We start from the raw sequence: 12972 nt of genomic DNA on the forward strand, positions 1-12972 counted from the left end.
TGTTTTCTAGGCTGCATTGGGTTGTGTGCACCGCCCCCCGCCCCACCCAGGAGGGAGGCATTGTAAGAAATCAACCACGGCTCAGAGGTTAAGAGCACTGACTGCTCTTCCAGAGGTCCTGAGTTCAATTCCCAGCAACCACATGGTGGCTCACAACCATCTGTAATGAGATCTGGTGCCCTCTTCTGGCATGCAAGCATACATGGAAGGAATGTTGTATACATAATAAATAAATAAATCTTTAAAAAAAAAAAAGAAATCAACCACAGTCATCCATGTTCAGTAGGCGTGTGTAGAGCTCATCAGTGGATCACAGGCAAACGTGGCAGCAGGCCCTTCCTGGCTGGCAGGCAGCACCTGCCCATGGGATGCCTGGGCGCTTGTTAGCTTCTCCCCCCCATAGGGCTGGAAAGCTTTGGTTTGCTATGGGACTAGGCTCCGGTGTGAGAAAAAAAAAAGGAGCTCTCCCAGCCCCCAGAGGATGGGGATGTTTGGAGTGCTACACAGCAGGAAGGATTGTACCTCCCTGAAGAGCCCAGACGGTGAGGGATTCGGGGGGCAGAAAAATGTAATTAGCAAAATCTAAAAATCACTGTCCTGCACCACAGGGAAATGCCGGTCATTCTTCCTTTCTCTCGGCTGACCCCTGACTTGGCAAAGTGGTCAGATAAACCGCTTCACCTCGGCACACTCTTGAGTCAGCAGCGCTCTTAGTAGGAAATGAGCATGGGTGTCACTCACTCTCGTGAGCTGCACTCTTGGCTTAATCTGTAGGGCTTGAGCTATCCCTGACCAGGAGCTTGGGGGACAGGGTCTGTGTCCCAGGTCTTTGAACCCACTAAGGTTCATATCCCATAGAAGAAGCATAATCTCATCCCAGATATCTTTATCATATGTCCCTCATTTCAAAGATGGGCTTTTTTTGTTATTAGAATATTCTATCATTGTTTTGTTTTGTTTTTCTAGGCAGGGTTTCTCTGTAGCTTTGGAGCCTGTCCTGGAACTAGCTCTTGTAGACCAGGCTGGCCTCGAACTCACAGAGATCCGCCTGCCTCTGCCTCCCGAATGCTGGAATTAATGGCATGCGCCACCACCGCCTGGCCAATTTATTCTTTCTGAAAACTGACACAAAATAAGGGGCTGCCCACTTCTGACCAGAAAGCACTGGGGTAAGAGTCGTGGTTTTGCTGTTTTTAAGAAATGCTAGGAACACCTTCAATTAAATCCACTTGTTTTGGTTTGAACTTTGTGTATGACTCTTTTGGCTGTGTGTGCCTGCAGTACCTGCAAAGGCCAGAAGAGGGTGTCAGACCCCATATGGAACTGGAGTCAATAGACAGTTGTGAGCCACCTTGTAGTGTTGGGAATTGAATTCTGGTCATCTGAAAAAGCAGTCATCTCTCCAGCCCCTCAATGTTATGTAACAAAAAATGATTTTTTTTTTTTTTGAGTTGGGGTAAGTAGTTCATGGCTGTAATTCCAACAGTCTAGGGGGCAGAGGCTGGAAGCTGGCTACTAGAAGACCAGTCTACTAGTGACAGGTTCAAGCCAACCAGGACTACACAGTGAGTCCTGTCTCTGAGAAACAGAAACAACCCACTCAAAGAACAATGTAGGCAATAACCCCGTAAGAATAAATGCAATGAATGTATCAATGTACTTATGAAAGAGCTTGATATTTTATATTTAATTCCTCCCCCCTTGTTACCTAGTATTTAATGTTTGAAAAGCATTCACAATGAGATTTGGATCCTTGATTTTTACCCTAATAAAAACTGTTTTCATTAACACAGCAGTAATGTAAACACAGCAGTCGATCATACTCATAATGTAAATGGTTTCCTAGGGAACCAGGGTTTTTTTTAATATAAAGAATAATTTTATTTTTCAAGGCTGGGGGTCCAACTTGCCTCCAGGCTGCTAAGCAGAATCTCTACTTAAGCCCTACACAATGTTTTGAATTACGTATCCCTGGCTGTTTTCTTTCATTGTCACTGGCAACGCAGGGGCAGCAACTTACAGCTCTTACCAGAGTGCCTTAGCGCCAGCTTTCCTCCTGACTTAGAAAAGTCTGCTCCTGGAAAGCTGACCTCAGGGTAACTGCCCAGGAATTCAGACGTTAAATGGGGAGAGGTCGGCTCCAGCGGAAGCGGTGCTGCGCTGTGACATTTGAGGGACCTGATGGGACACGCTGCTGTTCATCCACACTGTCAACCACAGAGTTGTTTTCTCGACAGGCCTGACCACCCAAGAAAACATTCAATTCCCTCTACACACACATACGATGGCACTGTCTCACACACACAATAAAAAACTTACACAGGAAAAATTTAAAGTTGTTTTCTGACTGACTTTATACAGTGATCCATCCAATAGCCATAAAAACAAACAAAACCCTTAATCCTAACTTGTCTTGTTTCTCAAACTGTGGTACCCAGAGCTGCAGCAGCAACAGAAAACTGGGCAGACAAGTGGCGGGCAAGGCAGACATCAGCGGAGGACTGACACCTGTGGCTTAGCTCTTCCAGATGATTCCAACGTGCGTTAGAGCCCTCCGCTGTAGGAGGGACTGGGGGGGGGGGGCAGCTTGTCTGTGTCACTGTTCGTAAGGAGCGGGCATGAAGTGAGAATTACACGAACGCAGCTTCTAGCACAGACTTCTGATTGCGAACAAGGAAGAGTTGTTTGGGGCCTGCGCAAGCTTCCCATTACTGAACGAAATCAATCAAAGTGGGAAGGGTGCCATGAGATGGTTCAGCAGATAAAAGTGCTTGATGCCAAGCCTGATGTCTAAGGGTCAGTGCCCAGAGCTGAATGTCAGGAAGCGTGAAGAGACCTCCATGCCCACACCACAGCATAAATGAATGTAATAAAATACTTAGATCTCAAAAGGTGGGAGATTTGTTTTGGCTTAGTTTTGGAGGCTCCAGTTCACGGTCTGCTGACTTCACTGTTTGGGGGTGACAGTCAAGAAACCACTGCCCAAATGAACAGCTCCCCAATTAGACTTCTGTTGTTTAAAGGTTTTACCACCTCCTCGCAAATGTACCCTGGGTTAGGGAACACTGCAGACCCAAACTACCACCACAGGGCTAAGTGCTGCTGGGACTGGAGAGGCAGGAAGGCAGCTTGATTGGAACTAGGTGTAGTGGTACACAGTTGTGATTCCAGTTCTTAAGGGGCTGCGGCAAGAAGGGTTAAAAGTTGGTTTTTTTTTTTTTTTGTTGTTGTTGTTGTTTTGTTTTTTGGTTTTTTGGTTTTTCGAGACAGGGTTTCTCTGTGGTTTTGGAGCCTGTCCTAGAACTAGCTCTTGTAGACCAGGTTGGTCTTGAACTCACAGAGATCCACCTGACTCTGCCTCCCAAGTGCTGGGATTAAAGGCTGGGTTAAAAGTTTGAAGCCAGCCTGGACTACATAGGGAGCTCATCTGAAACAAAAACTAAAAATCCCGTGTGGTGTGTGGGCGCATGCGCATGTATTCATTCGCACACGGGTGGGAGCCAGAAGGCAATCTCAGGTACTGGCTCTCAGGTCATACACCTTATTTTTTAAGACAGGGACCTGGCAGTTCCATGCTTGGACTAGTCCCAATGGCCAGCGAACCCCAGGGGTCTGTTTCTGTCCCCCAGCTCTGGCATTCACACGCACTGACCAACACATTGGATTTTTTTTTAATTTATTTATTTATTATGTATACAATATTATTCTGTCTGTGTGTATGTCTGGAGGCCAGAAGAGGGCACCAGACCTCATTACAGATGGTTGTGAGCCACCATGTGGTTGTCGGGAATTGAACTCAGGACCTTTGGAAGAGCAGGCAATGCTCTTAACCACTGAGCCATCTCTCCAGCCCCACATTGGATTTTTATATGGATGCTGGAGATGAAACTCAGATCCCTGCCAGGCATGGTGGTGCACACCCTTAAACCCAGCACTTGGGAGGCAGAGGCAGGTGGATCTCTGTGAGTTCAAGGCCAGCCTGGTCTATAAATGGAGTTCAGGACAGCCAAGGTTGCACAGAGAAACTCTTTCTGAAAACAAAACGAAATAAAAACTCCACTCATGCTGGTCATGATTATCAAAACCTGTGTTAGAGAGACTCGCTGGCCTATGGAGAGCTACAGGTGGGAATTCCAGGAGGGAACTGTTAAGGTATAAAAGGGAAGCGTGAGAGAGACCTCACCAAAGACTCCCTGGGCTGGAAGGAAACCTAGACTCCGGTGGGGGCACACACCTTCAGGATGTCTTCCACCCTCTTCCGGTGCCAGCGCTGCAACCAGCCCCTGAAGCTCCGTGCAATGCAGGAAGGGCCCTTGGAAGCCCAGCAGCATGCCAGCCCCTCCCCAAGGGCCAGGACCTCCAGCAGCCCCCTTCCTGACTGTGGCAAGTCGTCCCAGGAAAGTACCTGCTCCACCTTCTCTCTGCTTGGTGAGTTGACTGCCCAGAGAACTTTTGCAATGCAGGAAGGGCCCTTGGAAGCCCAGCGGCATGCCAGCCCCTCCCCAAGGGCCAGGACCTCCAGCAGCCCCCTTCCTGACTGGGGGGAGTCATCCCAGGAAAGTGCCTCCTCCACCTTCTCTCTGCTTGGTGAGTTGACTGCCCAGAGAACTTTTGCAATGCAGGAAGGGCCCTTGGAAGCCCAGCGGCATGCCAGCCCCTCCCCAAGGGCCAGGACCTCCAGCAGCCCCCTTCCTGACTGTGGCAAGTCGTCCCAGGAAAGTGCCTGCTCCACCTTCTCTCTGCTTGGTGAGTTGACTGCCCAGAGAACTTTTGCAATGCAGGAAGGGCCCTTGGAAGCCCAGCAGCATGCCAGCCCCTCCCCAAGGGCCAGGACCTCCAGCAGCCCCCTTCCTGACTGGGGGGAGTCATCCCAGGAAAGTTCCTCCTCCACCTTCTCTCTGCTTGGTGAGTTGACTGCCCAGAGAACTTTTGCAATGCAGGAAGGGCCCTTGGAAGCCCAGCGGCATGCCAGCCCCTCCCCAAGGGCCAGGACCTCCAGCAGCCCCCTTCCTGACTGGGGCGAGTCATCCCAGGAAAGTGCCTCCTCCACCTTCTCTCTGCTTGGTGAGTTGACTGCCCAGAGAACTTTGAACACTATCCAAAATGTTGTCTTAGAGAACTCTGAAAACCTCTCCGGCCAAAAAGATGTGGACCACCCGCTCTGTGTGGACTGTATGGACAATCTTTTGAAGGAACTAGATGCCCAGCTCACTCTAGATGAAGCTGACACCGAGAAGTACAGACGTTTCGTGGAGAGAGAGTCGCTGGTGAGTGAGGAGGAGAGGGAGGCCATGCATGTGGAGCTCTTCGCTGAGCTGCGGAGTCTGGAGCAGGAAGAAGCAAGGCTGGCTCAGGAGCTGAAGGACATAGACAGCCAGAATGCAAGAATAAAGGCTGAACTCAGAGCAGCCCAGGCAGAGAGCAGGGAGCTCGAACAACAGGAGGAGGAAGATTTGAAGGAGTACGCTGCCTTGACAAAGGAACAGCTGGAGCTGATGGACAAGCTGAGCAGTGTGGAGAACCGATTGGCGGATGCCCAGAAGCAGCTGTGGCGCCTGAGAAAGACCGATATCTTCAATATGACGTTTACCATCTTGGATGAGGGGCCGCTGGGCATTATCAACAACTTCAGGCTGGGCCGCCTCCCTGGCATCCAGGTGGAATGGGGTGAGATTAATGCCGCCTGGGGACAGACAGCCTTGCTGCTCTTCAGCTTGTCCAAGCTAGCTGGACTGCAATTCCAGAGGTACCAACTAGTGCCCTATGGGGACCATTCCTACCTTAAGTCCTTGACTGGTGATGGGGTGCTGCTGCTGTTCTCAGATGGGAGCCACAGAGTCTTCCACAATAACAAGTTTGATCGTGGGATGAAGGCCTTCCTGGACTGCCTGCAGCAGTTTGTGGAGGAAGCTGAGAAGAAAGGCCTCTTCCTGCCCTATAGGATCCACGTGAAGAGAGGGGTGCTGGAGGATACCAGGGGCACTGGCGAGTGCTGCTCCATCAGGACCCACCTGAACTCAGAGGAGGAGTGGGCAAAGGCTCTTAAATTCATGCTTACCAACTTAAAGTTGATTCTTGCTTGGGCTTCGTCAAGGTACTGTTTTAAGATAGAACCAGTCTGGAGCCATTTTAAATAAAACTTCCCATTTTGAATAGGGGTCAAATAAAGTTTAAGTTCCCAAGACCTCCGTGGGTAAATGACATCCTGCTTGGCAGAGAGAGACATGCATGTGGGTAAGTGATATCCTGGCTTCTAGTTAAGACTCTGGAATGAGTGGGGGGCAAGCCACCCTGGCACACTGGAGTAAGTCAACCAATGACAACAAGATATGTGGACCACATAGATAAATGTTCCTAGGAATGTCCCCTTCCCCGAATCCTGATGGGTAGAAAAATGCAACCGTAACTTGGTACAGATGTTGTGATTTTCAGGCATAAAAAAGCATTGTGATGTTCTGGCTTAAGGCTCAGCTCCCGAGTTTGTTCTGCAGCTCTAGTCAATCAGTAGCAAAAACCAATTTTTTGTTTTGTGCATTGGCTTGGTGTGCGAGTTGTGTTGGCTCCAGGTGGACTTTATAGTGCTATGACAATGAACTCATCTTCTAAAACACTAGGGAAATAAGGCGGCACAACTCAAGAATGTAACACGTTTGTGATCCGAAGATCATTTTGTCTTGAGAAGTTCTTCATAGCTCAGGTGGACCGTAAATCCTCGACACTCCTCCTGCTTAGTCCCGAGTGCTGGGATTACATGAACCCACCAGGAATGAGTTTTAAAATAGTGCCTCAGAGGCCCTTGGTTGATCCCTAGTACCGTTATGTGTTATTTGCTGAGTGACCCAGATGTCACTGCTGCACTGTGGTCTTTTTTCCTTTTATCTTTTTCTCTGGTTCCTCTTCATCCAGGCATTCAAAATGATAGGGGCAGAAAACCCCAAAGACATAAGATCACTCTTGCATTAAAAAAATGATAAAGAGATGAGGAGGGAATTGGCCAGAGATGAGTGGAGTCGGGGTAGCGAGGAGAAAAGCTGGTTTGAACTTTCTGAGAAAACTGTGTGGTGGCTCTACTGTGTGGAATGGACCTTTGGAGGGCGGCAATCATGAGGTCAGATGTCAGGGAGAGCGAAGGTTTCGAGTTTTGTAATGCATGAGCCTCGCTTTTCATCTCTTAAGACAATTTAAATCAATGTTTACATTTTCTGAAATGAAAAGGAAACCTGTATCAGAAAGCATGAGAACATATATGCCATTGGTTTTGCAGAGGGGGAGAGACAGTAACCTAGAGAAAGGAAGACATTCTCAAGAGTCAGAAGGAACATAGCCCACTCGTGCCTTGACTTTTGTGTAGGGACCCATGTTGGAACTTGTACTAGTTTAAAGCGCTAAGGTCATGAGAGTTTGTTACAGCACTAATAGGAAACTAATATATATTATTTAGAATGCCAATTTCTTATCCAATTAAAAACTTATTTGATTTGCCTTTTTTGTTTTTAACCTCACTATGTTAAGGTCATGAGTTTGTTACAGCACTAATATGAAATATGTATTTAGAATGCCAGTTTCTTATCCAATTAAAAACTTATTTGATTTGCCTTTTTTGTTTTTAACCTCACTATGTTAAGGTCATGAGAGTTTGTTACAGCACTAATATGTATTTAGAATGCCAGTTTCTTATCCAATTAAAAATTTACTTGATTTGCCTTTTTTGTTGTTTTTAATCTCACTATGTTACTCTGGCCTTAAGTTTGTGATCCTCTTGCCTCAACCTCTCAAGTGCTGTACTACAGGCATGTGCCACCATGCCCAGCTAAAACACCCTGTTTTTAAGTAGCCCCAATATGTCAGTGAAAGAAGTAACAGTGAAACTTAGAGCTACAATTTGTTAAATCAGTTCATTTGGCAAAATAATCTGAATTGAATGAAACTTGTTCTTGTTTGAGTTTTGAGATGGAGTCATGCTATATCACCCAAGCTGGCCCTGCCCGCACACAAGTGATCTTTGTGTTTCAGCCTCCAGAGTGTTTGGAAGTACAGGCCTGCGCTGCTGACCTACTAAATCACTCTTCTTACCTCTCTCGTGCAGGGAGAAACTTAGAACTTTGACTTTTCAGTGTTATGCCTTTTCTTCATATTTTTTGTTTTTCTTTCTTTTTTTTTTAAATATTTATTTACTTATTATATATACAATATTCTGTCTGCATGTATGTCTGCAGGCCAGAAGAGGGCACCAGACCTCATTACAGATGGTTGTGAGCCACAATGTGGTTGCCGGGAATTGAACTCAGGACCTTTGGAAGAGCAGGCAATGCTCTTAACCACTGAGCCATCTCTCCAGCCCATATTTTTTGTTTTTCAAGACAGGGTTTCTCTATGTATAGCCCTGACTATCCTGGAACTCACTCTATAGACCAAGCTAACCTCAAATTTGGAGATCCGCCTGCCTCTGTCTCCTGAGTGCTGGGATTAAAGGTGGGCACCACCACTGCCCAGCTTTGCATATATTTTTAAATGGCAATAGATTAATATAATAGCATACTAGGTAAATAATCAAAATGTGGAGGCAGGCTCCTACTGATGGCACATGCCTTTAATCTCAGCACTCAGGAGGCAGAGGCAGGTTTATGTCTCTGAGTTTGAGTTTGAGGCCAGCCTGATCTACATAGTGAGTTCCAGGCCAATAAGAGCTATATTGTGAGCCTCTTTCTCAAATAAAAAACCCATGAGAAAAAACAAAACAACAAAAATTTGACATGAATTCATAATTTCTTTCTGGAGTTTACATGATCAAAAAAGTGATTATCAGTCTACTACTGCCCTGTCTCAACCTTATGGTCAGTCCTGATCTAAAAATGCATACCCAGGTGGTGAGAGTAAAATATTTCAAGCCACTATATCTGATACTTCATTGACCTTTCAAACATGTTAATCATACACAAAAGTGTGTCAAATGTTTGCAAGTAACATTTATTTCTTAAAATCACATAATGAGGTAGACATGTACCAAAATATTCAGGGCACATATAAAGGTTTAAAGAAACCTGGAGATTTTATGTTGGTATGTGTGGTGGTCATCTGTAATTCTGTCTATCCACTCAAAGGCTTAAAATAATTCAATAGGAAAGGTAAATCTATTTTACAGTCTTAGAAAGTTTATCTGTTCTGAAAAGAACATTTCACATACCAAAAACCATCTGGAAGTAGCTTTAATTATAGAGTAGAAACTAAGGAATGAAGTCATGCATTTGTAGCTGTCTTTGAAGGCCTTTAAAGATAGCTGGAGGATGTGCAATTCTTACAATGCTTTTCTAAGTCAGATCCACTTAATGTGTGAGCCAAGGCCACATGAGAATGCACTGCTGCTGCTCCCAGGTTTACAACAGGCTGCATGTAAACGGGCATGGAGCCTATATAACTCCACAACCTTGTAATGCCAGCCCGGTTGATGTCTGTTTCCTGTGCTTCTATAGAGAGACCGTAGTTTTATCTTGGTTCCCTGAGTACCTAGTACCAGGCATATACTAGGGTTCAAGTCCACGTTCAGTGAGAATTAGAACCCTGATTTAGCTTTCAAAATCAATAAGTACCCAGAGGAAGACAGCCTACTATTTAAAAACAAAACAACCACCCCCCAAACAAACAAAACCAACCAAACTAAACCAAACCAAATCAAACCAAAACCCAACCACCACCACCTGATACTGCCTCTGGGGCTCGGTAAGTTTTCCATCACATTCTGGCTTCATGAGAACTTGAGGCCACACATAGTGAAGGTTCATTTGACTCATTCAACAGGTATTTATTGAACAACCACTCTGTCAGATCCTCTCCTGGGCACCATGGATACAAGAATAAAGAAGATAGCCCTGCCCTGAAGGAGCGCACAGTCTAGCAGACAAGCCAATAGCACCTTAGACCCTGCGATAAAGTGTTCTGATTGGCAGCTTATTAACTAGAATGTTCCAAGTTTGTTAAAAACACAAACCTAACGTTTGACCAAAAAGAGCCTTGGGAAAGCTACGGATTCGACCTATCTTAAAAACTGTGGCCGGATTTAAATCCTGAACATTACTTTATTACTCCTGGGGGGTGTCACATTTCTATGTACATGCATCCAAAAGATGTGTGCATCAGATGTGCTCCTTGGGGCTTTTGACTGAACCTCTGTCAGCTCATTTTACGGCAAACTGGAGATTTTCCTGTTGGCGATAATTTCCATTATCATTTGAATGGGAGCAGTTCTCAGGACAGTGGCAGGAGTTATCTCTAGGATGTACATGTTCGGTGGCCGTTAGTGTGATATCAGGCATACATTTCAATGGTTTCAGTGGCATCTCTATAGTCCTAAGCCTACCCGGAGCTTCCTTTTCCTTCCTCTTCTGCACTCCGTGGGTGTCCTTCCGCAAGTGTTGCTTACCCCTTGCAGGTGGAGCGCTGTCGTTGCTGCACTGTGCTTCAGTTTAGTGCTAGTCTGGGATCCAGCAGCAGCAGCAGCAGCAGCCGCAGCAGCAGCAGCAGCAGCCGCAGCAGCAGCAGCAGCAGCAGCAGCTCTGGTTTATACCTCCCTTACTTGCTTGCCCCACCTTTAACAGTGGGTTTCATTTTTCAGATGGTGAGTAGAACATAGCCAAAGGAGCTGCCTCACTGTGTGTCCAGAGTTTGCCCAGTTATTTTTGTAGGCAACGACCAGGACTGGTTAACTCATGTCACAGCCCAGAAGACAGCACAGAAGAAAGCAGGAGCCTGTTAGAAACAGGCGTGCTGATAGAATACATTACTTCGCAATATACATTTTTAAAGCTAACCATGAGGCAAATACATAGTTGAGGGAATATTCCTAAGAGATATTTCTCACATTTCTTATAGCCCTTTGTGTTCTATGAAATATTCTACATGTATCAGAGCTTGTTGTGGATTTGCAATAATACATCGTGAGTGTAATGTAACTTCATCATGATAAAGTGAATCAGACCGAGCATGCTGTTTAAGAAGGCAGAGAGGTAGACTACCATACCTATGGAGACTTGCATCAAAAATAACTACAAATTTAAAATTTTGGCACTTAAGAGATACACATTAGTTATCCAAACAAAATCCACATATATGGATTCCTTCATGACCAACAGAAGGTGTTACAGAATGGATCTATACAGCACCCAAGGACCACTGGTCACTGAATGAGGATGATTGTCATCAGGAAGTTACCAGACCATATCGCCTGCTTTTTATAAAAGTCAAATGAAAGCCTGGCATGGTAGTGCACACTTGGGAGGCAGAGGCAGAAAGAACTCTGAATTGCAGGCCAGCCTGGTCTACACAGCGAGTTCCAGGACAGTCAGGTCTACACACAGAAACCTTGTCTCAAAAACAAAACAAAACTAAAAGACAAGTGTAACAGACACTTAGGGACACAGTGCTGCATGGTCCAGTGTGAGAGACAACAGTCTTCTAAGCGTTTCTTGGGGTGTTTCCCCTCTGCTCCCCTTCTAGAATGACAGCCTTTAAAATTACATGAGCTGACCTGATCCTAGATGCAGGAGTAGGGAACATGAACTTTATATTTTCCTTTGCGTTGTTCCCTTAAAACTTCTATTGTGGCTTCTTCTTAGGGATCTAACAGGGAGAAATAAAATAGACATGATTTGGGCTTTGTGAAAAAACAAAAAGACACTTAAAACAAATAAACTGGGACTCACTGTATGACTCTGGCTAGCCTGGAACCTTAGCATGCAGACCAGGCTGACCTCAAGCTCACAGAGATCCACCTGCCTCTGCTTCCCCTGCGCTGGGATTCAAGGCGTGCGCCACCACTAGCTGTGATCACTTTTTTAAAAAGTAATTTTTATTTTATGTTCACTGGTGTTTTTCCTGCACGTATGTCTGTGTGAGGTGTCAAGCCCTGGAACTGGAGTTACAGATAGGTGTGAGCTGCTATGTAGGTGCCGGGAATTGAACCTGGGTCCTCTGGAAGAGCAATCAGTGCTCTTAACCGCTGAGCCATCTCTCCAGCTCCATGGTCACACGTATTTTTAAAAACAAAAGACTCTTATTTTAGCCCTTCATTTCCTGATTGAAAATAAGCAACTATTGTATATGTGATGCACCTAAGTCATTCAACATAGCATTCCCATTAACAGGTGTTCTGAAGGAAGCTTTTAGCCAGAATAACTTAGTTACCAAGATTTACCAACAATAACTTCATTATCAATTATAATATACTTCTACCAATTATAATAGAAATGTATAAATAAAACAGTAAAAAGTACCAGATTTTCAGACTGTTCAAATGGGACCTTAAAATGGTAATATGTAACTTTTCCCAATAGTACAGGTTTTCTGAGGCCCTTCAATTCTGGTTAACACTGTCTGATTTTTGTCTTGGCCCTGACTCTCCCTGCTGCAGCACTTGCTGGCTCTTTTCGGTTCTCATCTCTGGCTTGGCTTTCTCACAAAGCTATCCTCTATGTTTTCAACACAAGTGCTGCTTGCTTTGTTTTTAGCTTAGGAACGGCCCACATGTATGCCTGGGGTGATGATCTGCAGTCTCATGGAAACACCAGTGTTGGAAATGTTCTTCTATGCAGCACTGAAGGCAACAAGGCCAGCCTTGTAATAAAATTTTGCAGAAGATATCAAGCTCATACATTAACAGACCAAGGTAGCTAGCTCATCCTTCACAAACTAAGGGGCAAAATGGTAGAGAAGTCAGTACAGACTTAGTAATAAACAGGCAAACCTGGGTCTGAATTCAGTGCTGCTTGGGAGGGAGCCTTGCAAAGCCTGAGTTTGATGTTTGCCCCCCCCCACCCCCCCAGGAAAACCAGAGAGAGAGCACAGACTCCAGATAACAGCTTGGTTATCATAAGAGGAAATAAAAAGCTTCCCTCTTCGATAATAGCATTTGCATCCTTCTGAATTCTCCCATCCAGGCCTGACCCCCCTTAGCTTCTAAGGTGAGTTCATGTGCATTCA

At 45.5% G+C, this 12972-nt stretch overlaps 1 protein-coding gene across 1 annotated transcript; it reads left to right on the top strand.

Annotated features, from left to right (window-relative positions):
- The first annotated feature begins 4241 nt into the window (after positions 1 to 4241).
- Positions 4242 to 6137, top strand: LOC121458231 (beclin-2-like). Its single transcript, XM_041667335.1, has one exon. It carries the CDS (start codon positions 4242 to 4244, stop codon positions 6135 to 6137), a length of 1896 nt encoding a protein of 631 aa, XP_041523269.1.
- Positions 6138 to 12972: the final 6835 nt, after the last annotated feature.

Source organism: Microtus oregoni, unplaced genomic scaffold, assembly GCF_018167655.1.
Source record: "Microtus oregoni isolate MIOR12 unplaced genomic scaffold, Mior012 000017F_ref0000208, whole genome shotgun sequence".
Taxonomy (NCBI): domain Eukaryota; kingdom Metazoa; phylum Chordata; class Mammalia; order Rodentia; family Cricetidae; genus Microtus; species Microtus oregoni.